A 15865-nucleotide genomic window follows, 5' to 3' on the forward strand; every position below is an offset into this window, starting at 1 on the left:
GCTTTCGGTAAATTTACCTAAAGATTAATTTTAGTTCCCATGAAGTAGGCAGTAGGCTATACCTAAAGATTAGCTTATATGGCCCTACTGTAAAAAGGAAGATAAGTGGGGCTGTTCTCCATTGAAAAGCATTTATCGTTTTGAATAAATTAATGAGTTCGCAGTACGCCTATTATATTTTTTTTTTATCTGTGTTGCCAATCATGAAACGACTGAAGTGACTTCCATGGTAATTATACCGGCGGTAAACTGATACCAACAGGCATGTGCACGGATAACAAAACGCCGTTTGTCCGCCGCTCGCCCACAGACACAGTACACGTCAGTCAGTCAGTCGGTCAGTGAGCCAGTCACAGGGACGCAGTGGGCGCTGGAGTCTGGACTGACGCAACTCGGCGCCTGTTGTGATATCTGAGCCGCTCTTCAATCAATGGCTAGGGATTGAGGGGGATCATCATTCATTTATTTCACACACACACACACACACACACTGTTTCGAATGTGGCTTTGACAGCAGGAATATCTATAACCGTTTATACTCTCACAGACTTCGGTAAGTTGACTTTTTCTTCTTAAATGTTGAATTTGTTAATGAAATGCCCGTTCGTTTCTTTACCGAGAAATATTAATATTTATTGACAGATAAAGTAGTAGACCTTTCTAATGTCTACATTTCAGTTAAAACTATAGGCTATTGGTATAACTGTTCGAGGTGAAATAAGGCCTTAATATTGACCTGCAAGACCTTAATTAGCGCGGCTGTCAGTCTATCAACTTTGATGACTCAATGATCGATAAGAACTGTGGGCTATTTTCAGCTTATTATGTTATTGTTGTACGAAGACAACACAATGTCAAATAAAGAGGAGTGAATCGAGTGATTATAGCCTACAGAAGGTATACAGTACAGACTATAGGCCTAGTTATATATACTCCAAAATACATATACAGACCCAGGCTGATGTGGTTTTTGTCAAATAATGATGGTCACAGTCTTTGGATGTAGAAATTAAAGGCTGACATCAATAAACTAAAGTTTGTTTGTAATGGAGACAACTTATATATAGTTTTACATTTGGAGTTAATAATATGAACTATATAACGTTTCCTTTTAGATTGCTATTGAAGATTGTATTTGCAATGCCTTATTGTATAGGAATCTGTGCTCCATGCCATATGTGAACATGTCGTTTGAGTTAAATGACGATGAGACAAAATCATGTAAAATAGAGGTGCGTTCCTGAATGTCACATTTCCTCTCAAGCAAATTAGTAATATAGGCTATCGTGTTTTCTTATTACAACCTTTAGATTAAAGAACAATTTGAAGCCAAACTAACAACTTGTGCCCACGGTAGGCCTACTACTGTGGGCAAAAGTTGCAATAGGCCTACGTCTCTAAATAATGTTAAATTCAAATGATGGTGTTAAATCCACTTCTTCTAGTGTTGGCTGTGGCTGTATAGCGCTGTAGACAGAGGCTCACAACAAACATGGACAGACAGGCTGTGAGTCGGGCCAGGGAAGCCTTCCTGACTGGCAGGACGAGACCTTTGGAGTTCCGGCTGACGCAGCTCCAAGGCCTACAGAAGATGCTGAAAGACAGACAGGCTGAGATCGTCACAGCGCTCAAGCAAGACCTAAACAGGGTGAGTACCGTGAGTTGTATATATTGCCACGTCCTGCATGTATAGGATACAGCATTTGTTATTATGGGGAGACACGTGTTACGTTTGTAGAGAAATGAAGGCCTTGTGCACACCTACAAGGACAGGTGCGTTACGTGCGTATGAGCCAGCAACCGAATGCGAATCATGAGACGAGAAAAGGGTCCGGCAGCAGCAGTTTTATTCAGATGACAACGTTTCGGTCTAAAGTACGACCATGTGAACGTGGAGACGTGTCTGTTGTTATTCTTTGTCAGGCATGTTACGTTCTATTATTTGTTGTGTTACTGTCGCTCTGGCTTCTGTACTTCCGTCTTGGAACGAGAGGAGTTGTTGCACTAAGAACTAACGTGGAGACGTGTCTGTTGTTATTCTTTGTCAGAATAAAGCGTGGTTTCCAAAGAGAGTTCTGGGTCCGTCTGTCCATTCAACACAACGCAGAGAGACAGTTTACACCGGTTACACTTGGTTATCATGTGTTTATCATGTGTTCAAAAACAAAGAGGACACGTTGCATTATACACTGGTATATGAACATGCATGTTCTTTTCTTTTCATTTTTTTAATTGTCATTTCAATAATATAATAAATCTCAGAGATCATAAAAGGGCAGACATAATGAAAATATTGTCATTTCGCCAAAAAAAACATGCCCCTTCGAGACAAAAGAAAAAAGACAAGACATTTCCTCCCCTTCAAGTAAGTCCCAATTTAGTAAAAACCAATTCCCAATTCCCTACAGCGAGTACTCCATCTCTGCTAAACCCCCACCATCAGTTATTGTGAACAGTCGCCCTGATCGACCGTTTGTGGGGATCGGTATGAACATGCTGATAAAGCAATAATGCTTCACGTATGCCTCAGATATTAGATAAAAGTCAGGTATAAAGTCATGTACGTATAACGTAACATATACCACTCAGCAGTCGATATGGCATATGAATTGGCTTCACAATTATCCCATTTTGACCGGGAACCCATTTTGGTGTTAGCATTATGTTATGCTTTAGCTATTGAAAAACAGCAGATCTACAAGCTCATAGCACGCCACTGAGTGGCGCGCTACGAGCTTGTAGGTCTGCTATTTTTGAAAAATCGAAGACACTTTTAGAATCTGATCTCAGGTCAGAATGGGTTAAAGGAGCAAACGACTATAGAACCCACAACTGAATGTCAGCCCGTTGAGTTTGGTCGGACATGAAGTAAAACAGTGTTTTAACTCCATATAGTCCTGATGCATTTTCACTCCAGTGTCCCCACCACTCCCCGGTTTTGCATTTCCACCCCTCAGAGCCAGTATGACACGCCGCTCCTGGAGCTGAACGGCCTGGAGGCGGAGATGGAGCTGGCCATATCCAAACTGCCGCAGTGGGCCGCCCCTCGGCCCGTGGAGAAGAACCTCCTCACCTTAAAGGACGAGATCTACGTCCAGCCGGAGCCCCTGGGCGTGGTACTGATCATCGGGGCGTGGAACTACCCCTGGGCCCTCACGCTGGGCCCGCTCATCGGAGCCATCGCTGCTGGTACAGTATACTGTATATATGTACTGTACATAAACCATGGCTTTTTCCTCTATGTTTCTCCATTTGTTGAATACTTGATATGAGTCAAGATTGTAATCTGCAACGAGGTATAGTCAGACATTAAAAGGATAACACAAAACAGTCCCCGGCTGCATGGGGACTTGTTTCCATTGTGATCCTGTGTATTCAATTCATCAGCATAGCATACAAAACCTATGCATACCGAGGATAAAAAGAGAAAAAAGTGCCTCTATATATACCTTCCATTGTACTTAGTCATCAATAATAGTAAAGGGAGCTAACTTATGGAACTCCTTGGTCTTAAAACTAGAGACGGATGGTAATGTGTTCTATAGAGGTCTCAAACTATGGTTGAAATCATATCAACTGTGCTCACATGTACTGTATATAGCTCCTGACTGGTCACGAGAATGATTATGTTTACTTTTGTACTGGAGGTTATGTAATGTGTACTGTAACCTTGCTGTAAATTTCACTTGAATGTACATTTTTATTGAATGTACTTCTTATTTTTAGATTGGGTGTTCTTTTAACTTTGTATTTTCAGAAAAGTCTCCTATGGACAAGTGGTGAAAACTAGCACTCGTGCTAACACACTGTAAACGATGCATCTACAAGTTGTACAATTGTGCAATGTGATTGTTATGTCCATATCAAATAAATAAACATAAACATAATAAGTAATCAGTCGATACGTTTGAACGAACGGAAAAGCATTGACACTAGTTCGAAATACAAAATGTACAGTACTGCTTGTTTAAGTTTAACCACACTAGATTAATTAACAATGGAGAATTAACTGACTATTGTTTTTTTTGTAACGCTATAATATGACCTCCAGAATATGGTGAAAGCCGTGGCCTGGTTTGAACCCATAATAATGCTCTGAGCCGGCAGCAGCAGCAGTAATACTACCCAGTCCAGTCGTGTTATCTCCCAGAGACCTCCATAGTATTGTACTATCATCACTTGTGATGTCATCCCATTCATACTGTAGGTCCTCATTCTGTGTGTGTGTGTGTGTGTGTGTGTGTGTGTGTGTGTGTGTGTGTGCGTGTGCGTGTGCGTGTGCGTGCGTGTGCGTGCGTGCATTTGTTTGCAGGCAATGCAGCTGTGGTGAAGCCGTCCGAGCTGAGCGAGTGCTCGTCCCTGCTCCTCCGAGGTCTGCTGCCTCGCTATGTGGACCCGGTCGGTATCTACAGTAGCCACTACTATAGCACAGCAGCACGCACTGCTATTGTTGTGAGAGTATATAGCGTTGTTGTGGAACGTGAGCGCAAAGTATAGGACTATTGTTGTTTTGCCCTCACTGTGTTCTCCACAGTCTCACTTGAATCACTACTATACAGTACACCAACACAGTTCTTCACACAGCCATACTTTGGCATGGTTTTTAAACTCAAAAGGAAAGGAAAGGTACTATGTTTACCCTGCAGGGTAACTGGACTAAGGAAAGGAAAGGTACTATGTTTACCCAGGGTAACTGGACTAAGGAAAGGAAAGGTACTATGTTTACCCAGGGTAACTGGACTAAGGAAAGGAAAGGTACTATGTTTACCCAGGGTAACTGAACTAAGCTCAAGAACTTGTTTACAGCCATGCCCTGCTCATAGAACATTTCATGGTAGGGGTTCAATGCCTTGTCCAAGGGCACTTCAAACACCCAAACATTCACTTTGAAAGAATATATATTCAAAGATTTGCGCCACATTTTTAAAGCTTGTAGTGCGCGCTACTAGCTTGTGGCCCAGGCCTATATCTGCTATTTTTGAATAGCCAAAGTATATAACATGAGACAGATGCTTTCCTGGTTTTAAATGGGTTAACCATATAGACGTTTATACATATAGTATACATATAGTTTCATTATATAGATACATTCCACTGTTATGTTCTTATAGCTCACGCATGTTTCATGTTAACTACTTTAATGTATATGATGATGTATTGCCATGCTTTTTGTTCTTGCTTAATGTAAATCGCTCTGGATTAAGAGCGCCTGCTAAATGCCTAAACTGTAGACGGTGCCATGTACAGTAAAGTAATTTGGCAATTGGCCAGGTTAGCAACAACGCGTTTCTTTGAAGAGTTCTGGTTAAAAGCAGAATTGATGTGGAAATGTGGAATGTTGATTGAACATCAGGCACACAGAAAGGATCTGTTCTTATAGGCCTGCTAGGGCCTTAACTTCTGTTAACCTAACTTCTGTTAACTGTTCCTAGGCCTGCTAGGGCCTTAACTTCTAGGGCAGATGCGGACGCAGGCGCAAGGTTTATTACCAAGGTCTATCTAGTCAGGGAGAGCAGTTACCCCATTCAGTATTTTAGCTGTGACGTGAGCGCCCCCTCCTGAGATACTTCCGGGTTCTACTTTTGTGTCGCTTTTGTGTCCCCATAGAGTTATACTGTGACGCTCCGTCGGACTAAATCTGAGACGAAAACAACCACGAAAGTCTCATTTTACCGCAACAACAAAGCTTGCGCTGCTCTCCCAAATCTGGCTGTTGACAGGCCGTCTGCCCCACATGGAACACTATCGCCATTTTATTTCATTGTGTCAACTAAATCCTCATTAATGCAAACTAGATTCAACATACTCAAGCCTGCACACATTCTAAATATGCCCCCGAAATATTTTACAGAGTAAATGGACTGTTGCCACCTTCAATAATAATGATAATAATAGTCTTTATTGTCTCCACATCATATATTTTTGTTGTCATGGACACTTGTACAAAACACAATAATTCTAGTCGAGTTGGAAGCATTAAGACCCATTTTAACCCTCAATGGCTTCCTTTCTGAAAAATAACGTAATTGTAAAAAGATTCACACGTTAATAGATATATATATATTTTTTTTAATATATTTTTTATCCCACGATTTTGTAACCCATTTTTCACCCCTGTGCCAATCATCTACTGTGATCCTGGGCTCTACACACCCTCCGCCAACCTGGGGAGAGCAACAGACTTAACTCATGCTGAGTGTCCAAGTTGCTCCTTTACACCTGACAGGGGGGAGTTTCCCTGGTTGGACGTAGCGCGTGGAAGGAACACGTTATTCCAACCAGTTCCTTTCCCCTCCATCAGGCGCCCCGGCTGGCCAGGGGGAGGCAGTTTAGAGACCAGGATTACTGCATGTTTTTGTGAGGGTACCTACCCTAGTTTAGATATTCTATTTACAATGAGATGCGGACGGGAGCTGGTGCCACTTGGACCCGGACGTAACGTAGCACTACAGAATGACGTCGGACTTAAATACTGAATAGTCACAAAGAAACCAAGAAAATAATATTTGGCCAATGTTTGATCAATGACAACTTACAGCTTGTACTATTAGCATAGTATATATAGGTAAACCACACTTGGCTGGTCCTCGTTAAATAGGAAAGTGGTACATTTACTTTTTAATCAGGAAAATGTATAGCATCCTGTCAGTCAAGGATTTCATTAACCTACCAGAATTTCAAAAATCGTGATGAAAAGACAGGACTAAACATTGTGAAAACCTAACAAAAGGACATTTTTTTAATGGCATGGCATTCAGGCACCAAAACGTATCGATTATCTCACAGCGGTAACAAAATACCGATGGTCTACATTTTGTCGAATTCAAGTAAAATGACCTGCAGCATCTCTTGATAAAATACATACAGAAAACATTCATTATCGAATGTCATCAGAAGTCTGAACTGGTTTCAGTGATGTGTTGTTGTTGGTCTCGGTATAGGAGCTCTACCCAGTAGTGACGGGCGGCGTGTCGGAGACCCAGGATCTGTTGAAGCAGCGCTTTGACCACGTCTTCTACACGGGGAACCCCACGGTGGGGAGACTGGTGATGGAGGCCGCCGCCCGCCACCTCACCCCGGTCACCCTGGAGCTGGGGGGAAAGAGCCCCTGCTACATCGACAAGAACTGTGACCTCAGAGTCGCCTGCCGGTAACCTGCCACTACAGTGATATACACAGTACTGTTTAACCCATTTAGACCGCTAAGGCCAGATTCTACAAATACCTTCTAAAACCTGACAGTTTTCAGAAAAACCCTATGTTTCTATGTCAGTGGTTCTCAAACATTTTCATGTCAAGGACCTCCAAAATTATATGTAATTGCCCCCCCCCCCCCCCCAGAAGAAAAGATTTGAGTTAAAAAACATTCGCTCTGAAAGAATATATTCAAAGGTTTGCGACACATTTTTACGATTAAAGCTTTTTCCAATAGATAAAGTATAACATAATGCTTTAATAGACCACCGTGGACTGAGCATCACATTGTTTTTATTCAAAAGTTTTCTTCTTTTTTTTTACACCAAATAATAATGACAAATCGAACAGTAAAACATAGTAAAACATACGAATCAATGAAAACAAAAAACATACTAGCATCATATGGAAAAGGCAGCGGACTAAACAAGTTTTTACATTTCTTATACAAAAGGTTCTTTAGTGCAATATACATGTTTGGCTGTGCAACTCCAGTTGACGGCCTGCAGTATAGCTAAATGTAATAATAATATTACATTTAGCTACTTCAGGCAGTCAAACTCGAGTTGCACAGCCTGAAATCCCAAGAGCATGTGAGATAATATTACTGATATTATCTCTTATTTCCTCTGGGATTTCACTGCTTACCTTTACAGATCAAGTGTAGAAGCACACTCTAAATGCGTGTGTACAGTATATACTCATAACAGCTGTATAATATGTGATTTACTGACATTTACACATCACACCCATCCTCCGTGAACTCCACTGGCTCCCTGTCAAGTCCAGAATTGAATTTAAAATACTCACCATCACCTGCAAAACCCTCAACAACCAGGCCCCCCTCTACCTCTCTGAACTCATCAACCGCCATGTCCCCTCCTGCTCCCTCAGGTCAAGCACTGCCAACCAACTGGAACCCCACAAATCTAACAAACGGACATGGGGAGACAGGGCCTTCGCAGTGGCTGCCCCTTCTCTCTGGAACTCACTCCCAACTCACATCAGAGCTGCCCCCACCCTCGAAATGTTCAAAAGCACACTCAAAACCCACCTTTTCAAACTGGCTTTCCCTACATAACCCCCCCCCACAACACACACACACCCCCTTCTTGTTTGTCCCTCTTTTGATTTTAGATTTCTAGTTTTTAACCTTTTAAACCTTTTTAAATAGTTTTCTAATAAATATGTCTGTACCTCTTTCTGTAAAGCGACTTTGGGTACCCAGAAAAGCGCTATATAAATCGTATTATATTATTATTATTATGATATCCTCATCATTGCCATTTTGTCAGACGGACACATGGTGACACAGCCTTAGTTTGTCCACAGGCGGATCACGTGGGGAAAGTTCGTCAACTGCGGTCAGACGTGCATCGCCCCCGACTACATCCTGTGTGAATCCAGCATCCAGAGCCGAGTGGTGGAGGCCATTCGACAAACCCTGTTGGTAAAATAAAAACAGCCTCATGGATATTTATTATTTATGTATTTTATTATTTCAAACCACATTAACCACTGGCATCCCTATTTTGGGGCACACGTCATTACATATGATATATGATATAGTACTTTATTGTCAGTTCACACTGAAATTTGTCTTGCGACACAGCAGCCAAGTATGCAGAACACATATACAAACACAAAGAACAAGACAATTTACATACATAAAGACATGAGCAATATCCACCGCTTAGATTATCCTGTGGCTACTACATCTCCTGATTAAGCCTCAAGGTCGACTGGTAGACAAAGGACCTCTTTAGTCTGACCTTATTGTATGCTGGTACACCATATCTCCTTCCTGAAGGTAGCAACCTATATTCTCCATACAACACATGCTTAGTATTAGAGGTGATATTCCTTGCTAACCTTAGGATGCTGTTATCATATGTGGATGTATAAAGTTTCTGAAGTTGTTGTCCAACAATCTTTGAACAAATGTTCAGTTGTTGCAGCAGTTGTGACTTTAGGGCAGGTAATAATTGTTGAAAAATGTAATGAATTCTCAAGAGATAAACACCATCGTACAATGACATATAACAACTTCTCTCTACACACAAGGGGCTGTATTTTGCGTGTCTTAAGTACCAGGTCTTATTCCCTAACTTGAGTAAACTAAAGACCTGGAGGCGTGGTCAATGCTCTTTGGCCACTCAGAATAGCCAAATGGCATTGACCACGCCTCCAGGTCTTTAGTTTACTCAAGTTAGGGAATAAGACCTGGTACTTAAGACACGCAAAATACAGGCCATTCTGGCTGCTCTCATCTCTGATCAAACCTGTTCTCAGTTCTGCCATACCTATAACTACATCAATTTGATATTTCTGGCATTGCTTAGTCTACTAACTTTTTCACTATGGGAGAAGGTGTGTTACTTAGTGTCTCACATATCACATTTCAGTTCATTATTTAAAACTATAGGGATGTCCCGATTTCTTTTCTTTTCGCTTTTCCGATCCGATCCCCATAATACCTCAATTTCTGTGACACCGATACTGAATACCGATCACCAGTGTCGTGATCTCATGTTGTGTTTATAGCTATCTAGCTATATATCTGGTGTTGTGTTTATAGCAGACTCCTCACTCAAATGTGCACTTTGTGCAGTTTGGGCAAATCCAAAGCACTCCACTCCACATGTCCCAGCATTGTATTTACCTGCCATAGTGTCAACCCCCTTACCCCCTGTGTCGGATCGGTGGTTAGACTGGCATATTTGCCGATACCCATATGACCCGATTTGACAAATAAGGGCCGATCCGATACTTTTCCCGATACCGATAGTGTCGGGACATCTCTATTTAAAACCATACCTCTATAGTCTAAAACGGACCCAAATGACATTTTTTGTTCAATTGCAGGAATTCTACGGCGCAGACCCCAAATGTTCACCAGACTACGGACGAATCATCAACCAGCGCCACTTCAACCGAGTGATGAATCTGATGGAGGGCTACACAGCTGTGGTGGGAGGGCAGACCGATTCCTCACAGCGCTACATCGGTAGGATGTGTTTTCACGGTTTGGGGACGAATTCACTCTATAGGGGGTCTCTGATCCAGATGTCCACATGCCAGATGTTGTGATTAGTGTGAACACTAATCGCACTAATCGCAACGGAAGGGCGAATCTCGGGATTCACCGTTTCCTGAGTACGGTAGGCAGTGTTCATACTCCTCAAACTAATTACAGTGTGAATTTGCGTGGTGATGCAGTTTGTTCACAGTGAATCTCTTCCAAATCTTTTCCCACATTGCAGGAAAAGCTTTACTGTGTTTGGGTAAAGCTTATCCGGCAGTGGGGAGTGGGGGGGAGCTTGAACAAACAAAAGTGCCTTCATTGAAAATTCCAATTCGTAGCAGCCAGAGCCCAGAACACGATCATTTATCATTGCAACTGAAAAAAGCCCAGAACATGCAGGGAGAGGTAAAATAGGCATCCACTTTAACCCATTCTGACCTGAGATCAGATTCATACGAGGTTTCCACTAGGACACACACTGGTCTGATTAACCCATTCTGACCTGAGATCAGATTCTAAAAATGTCAGTCGTTCTTCGATTTTTCAAAAATAGCAGACCTACAAACACCAAAATGGGTTCCCGTTCAGAATGGGTTAAGCTAACATAATTTTGAAATGTTCAGTTAGACGATTGTGTCGTATACTGAACATAACGAGGGAGGTCCTCGATGCACGTCCCGCGCCTTAATTGGTCTGCCCCCGGGAGATAAGGCGCTGTTTATACATCGGAGGGATTACATCAACTCACTGGCCTTGTTGGAACGCCTCGGGATCCCCCAGGAGGAAGTTACTATACTGTTGCTCTGGAGAGGGAAGTCTGCATGGAGTCTCTCTGGTGGAGCTGTTGCCCCCCGCGACCCGACTATGGATAAGCGGTTGATGAAGATGAATGGATGGATGAACATAATCACTGAACATCTGCTGCCTTGACAGCAGATGGATACATCCTGTCAGTAATAATAATAATAAACTTTATTTATATAGCACATTTTCATACATACTATGCAACTCAAAGTGCTTCACATAAAAATAAAATAAAATAAAAATTACAAGCAGCGGAATGCCGGAAACAAAAGTAGGTCAATCATTACAATACACAGTATATACAATTTAGCAAATAAAAATAGCAATACAAAACTAGAACATTAAAAATGGTAAGGAAATTTGTACCAGAACACAAGATAAAACTAAACAAATGCCAAGTTGAAAAAATAAGTTTTCAGCTTGCTCTTAAAAACATCAAGGGAGGTGGCCCTTTTAAGGTGCAGTGGTAGGGTGTTCCACAACTTGGGGCCATAGACCCAGAAAGCCCTTTTAAGGTGCAGTGGTAGGGTGTTCCACAACTTGGGGCCATAGACCCAGAAAGCGGCCTCACCGGTGTTCTTGTGTTGAGCTTTGGGTAATTTTAATAGAAGAGTGGATGAAGATCTGAGTGTTCTAGTGGGAACATAAACATTTATGGAATCCTAGTAGTGACCTTGACCTTGTCTCTCCACCCCAGCCCCCACCGTGCTGAAGGACGTGCCTCCGCACGCCCGGCTGATGCAGGAGGAGATCTTCGGACCTCTGCTGCCCATCGTGACGGTCAGTGACATGGACGACGCCATTCGCTTCGTCAACGAGAGGGAGAAGCCGCTGGCCCTCTACATCTTCTGCTCAGACAAGAAGGTAAGTAAGAGATGCATTGGTTTATACCACCGACTGACGTCCACATGAGGGATAAACATTCAGGAGATAAGAGGACAGGCAATGCATTGCAAACCTCTTCTGGGCTCATATGGGTGCCGGAGCGTTTTTTTATGTTGTTGAAGACATAAACCTCACTTCTAAGCTAATCCCAGCCAGGTCAGCAGGAGCAATTATTATGTGGCTATACTGCATTGCAGTTTGTAAACAGTCCAAAAGTTGGTAACGGTGGTATTTCAAGACATATAGTTTCAATGGGTATCAACTGGGGGTCCGCGTCAATATGCCGACGGTCCATTGGTCCGATCGACAACCTACCTCAAACCCTCACCCTAACCGTAACCTCCCCCGGGGCAGACACCTAAACCTAACCCCAAACCCTCACCCTAACCCTAACCTCCCCCGGGGCAGACACCTAAACCTAACCACCCACCCTCTCCCGACCCCCAGCGCACCTCGGACCAATCATAGGGTGCTTCCCATCAACGGGTACAGTCGCCCCTAAACCATCTCGCCCCTCGATGTTTTCCGCCGACCTCACGCCGACCGATCGGTGCCGCGCTTCTGGTATTCTTTATTTATTTATTTTTTAACTGAGAATAAGGTTAGTTTTGGGTTAGGCAAAGTTTTACTGGGGTTACGTTTAGGTATAGGGTTGGGTTTATATGCATAGTTTTACTGAGGTTTAAGGTTAGGAATAAGGTTAGGTTTAACCATTTAAGCATCATTTACTTAGGTTACTTTAATACCAGGCTGAGCAGTGCCCGCACCGGCTGTACGCCCGGGGCGAGTTGGTAAAGGGGCGACTCGCTTGGTATTCGTTTGAAGACAGAGTCGGCCATATAGCTCAGTGGGTTTAATTGGCATTTGTGTGAGAACGTTAAGTGTATCAGGTTTTGACATTTTGTGTGAAATTCTCCTTCACTCATGCAGATGTTTCTCCCATTTCACTCCAATATTTTCTCCTAAAAGGCAGTGAAGAAAATGTTGGACGAAACAACCAGCGGAGGAGTGACGGTCAATGACGTCATGATGCACTACACCATGAGCTCTCTTCCATTCGGTGGTGTCGGTGCGTCTACTTTTTTAACTCCATGTTCAAATTCACTTCCACACATCTGAGAACTCCATTCAAACCCCTCAAACATGAGGGCATATGAGGTATGCAGTCAGCTATATGGCTGGCTCAGGGAAGAGGACGCCCCTGCCTTGCATAGTCCCGTGGGAGGCAAATCTCAATGATTGGGCATTGGACACAAGCTAAGGCTTGATCACCCTTTAGCTGGCCACCTTTGATGAGGGTGGATATAGTGTTGGAAGGCCGAAACACACCCGCTGATTCAAAGGCACACTACTGAGGATGTGTCCCAAAATTGACATCATACGCTAGTTGAAATACACCTCCCAATGCCACTCTTAACATCAAGGCAATCTCACGTGAGCCCACACCATCTATTGGCACAATGGACAGTCTGAACATCACGTCCCGTGTTTTATGATTCTGGTGTTACGCAAGGACTATTAATTAAAAGCGGACAGGAAGCGAAGACTGTATACGGTGGACTCCATGTTGCTCCCTGGAAAGGTCAGAAACAATATGGGGCTATATATGCAGCCAACACTATACCGCGTTCGGCTTCCTTGGTCTCAATTGCACATGTTTCTTTCCTTCCAGGGAGCAACATGGAGTCCACTACTGTCTTTGCGTCCTGTCCACTTTTAATAGTCCTTGGTGTTACAGTGAAAGATTTGAGTCTTTGCACTACTGGTCGGGGGGGTAGGACCAAGGGATTTGGGATTAGTTTATAAACATTTTGGTATTTGTTTATAAACATTTGTGATTTGTTTATAAACATTTGTGATTTATTTATAAACATTTTGGGATTTGTTTATAAACATTTGGGATTTGTTTACAAACATTTGGGATTTGTTTATAAACATTTGGGATTTGTAAGTCTCATGGGGGGGGTAGGACCACTACCAGTCTCATGGTCGGGGGGGTAGGACCAAGGGATTTGGGATTTGTTTATAAACATTTTGGTATTTGTTTATAAACATTTGGTATTTGTTTATAAACATTTGTGATTTGTTTATAAACATTTGGGATTTGTTTATACACATTTGGGATTTGTTTATAAACATTTGGGATTTGTTTATAAACATTTGGGATTTGTAAGTCTCATAGGGGGGGAGGGCCACTACCAGTTTACCTGTAGTAAGTCTCATGGTCGGGGGGGTAGGACCAAGGGATTTGGGATTTGTTAATAAACATTTTGGTATTTGTTTATAAACATTTGTGATTTGTTTATAAACATTTGTGATTTGTTTATAAACATTTTGGGCTCTGTATAATATGTTGCCTAGGGCCTCAAAAGGCCTAGAACCGGCACTGACTGGAACCCCACATTATGTACTGTATGTAGTGTATTATTCATTGTATCTATATTTTCTGGTATCCATCCATATCTGTATCCTGTTACCAGCTACTCTGTAACAATTAAATTTCCGGTGCAATTGCTTTACTTATTATTAGCAAGTTGACCCCACGGTCTTCACAGTGTTGTCTGCAATAATAAAGTATTTATGTTACAATTTACAATTTAGGCATTTACCAGATGCCATTTATAGTAAACAAGAACAAAAAACACGGTAATACATAAAAAATAGTCACACGTAAGCTTAAGAACCGAACAGTGGAATATCTATATAATGAAACTATTAACTATACGTATGCATACCTTCCATTAAATCAGCAACTTGACATTTAGTTAACCCATTTTGAGCTAGAACCCCTTTTGGTGGTTACATACATTATGTTATAAATTATAATTTAGATCTACTCTCTGCTGATTTCTGATCGTCCGCACCTTTGAAAAATTTACGCACACATGCACACATGTACACACACACACACACACACACACACACACACACACACACACTCCTCTCTCTCTCTCTCTGTCGCTCTAATGAATTAGTCTCATGTCGCGCAGCTGCTCATAGTTTCTCCCGGCGGATCCTGCCGGGAGCTGCCTATATGCCATAAAAAAGCATAGGTGAGTTCCAGGCTATAGTAACACGTGACTCTGAGTTCCAGGCTATAGTAACACGTGACTCTGAGTTCCAGGCTATAGTAACACGTGACTCTGTCGACCACATACTTTGGCAGGTCAGAGTGGCATGGGTCGCTACCACGGCAAGCACTCCTTCGACCAGCTCAGCCACCAGAGGGCGTGCCTGGTCCGGTCCCTGGGCATGGAGAGCGTCAACCTGGCGCGCTACCCGCCTCAGGACCGCCAGCGGGCGCGCAGGGCCCGCATGGCCTCCAAGTCGCCCATGATCGACTTCTCCAAGAAGACCTTCGTCTGGGCCGTGGCCGTCTCCGTCATCGCGTTCGGCCTCTTCATCGCGCTGCTGGTGATTCTGCTGATGGCCGCCGGGCTCAACTGCACCTGTTGGTACTGGCGAGGGTTTTACACCTACTGGTAACACTTTAGTTCTATTGAAGGTCCTTGTGTAATATAAGCATACATGTTTAGCCCATTCATTCTGACCTGAGATCAGATTCTAAAAATGTCTTCTACATCCTCCTGACAGTTTTCCATTCTGACCTGAGATCAGATTCTAAAAATGTCTTCTACATCCTGACAGTTTTCCATTCTGACCTGAGATCAGATTCTAAAAATATCTTCTACACATCCTGACAGTTTTCCATTCTGACCTGAGATCAGATTCTAAAAATGTCTTCTATGTCGACAGTCGCTCTTCGATTTTTCAAAAATAGCAGAACCTACAAGCTCATAGCGCGCCACTCGGTGGCGCGCTATGAGCTTGTAGATCTGCTATTTTTCAATAGCTAAAGCACGACATGATGCTAACACACAAAATGGGTTCCCACCCAAAATGGGTTAGGTAATACGTTGATTGCCATTCTTTATCTCCTGAGCGGCGTCTTATAGT

The 15865-nt window shown here is 42.7% G+C and overlaps 1 protein-coding gene across 1 annotated transcript; it reads left to right on the plus strand.

Annotated features, from left to right (window-relative positions):
• The first annotated feature begins 446 nt into the window (after positions 1–446).
• LOC308320747 (aldehyde dehydrogenase, dimeric NADP-preferring-like) lies at positions 447–15407 on the plus strand. Its single transcript, XM_080771407.1, has 10 exons — positions 447–553; positions 1446–1648; positions 2958–3189; positions 4313–4398; positions 6942–7150; positions 8527–8644; positions 10060–10201; positions 11721–11887; positions 12878–12977; positions 15075–15407. Exons 2-10 carry the CDS (start codon positions 1493–1495, stop codon positions 15392–15394), a joined length of 1530 nt encoding a protein of 509 aa, XP_080627533.1. The 5' UTR covers positions 447–553; positions 1446–1492; the 3' UTR covers positions 15395–15407.
• Positions 15408–15865: the final 458 nt, after the last annotated feature.

Source organism: Protomyctophum bolini (assembly GCF_963924005.1).
Source record: "Protomyctophum bolini genome assembly, chromosome: 9".
Classification (NCBI taxonomy): Eukaryota; Metazoa; Chordata; class Actinopteri; order Myctophiformes; family Myctophidae; genus Protomyctophum; species Protomyctophum bolini.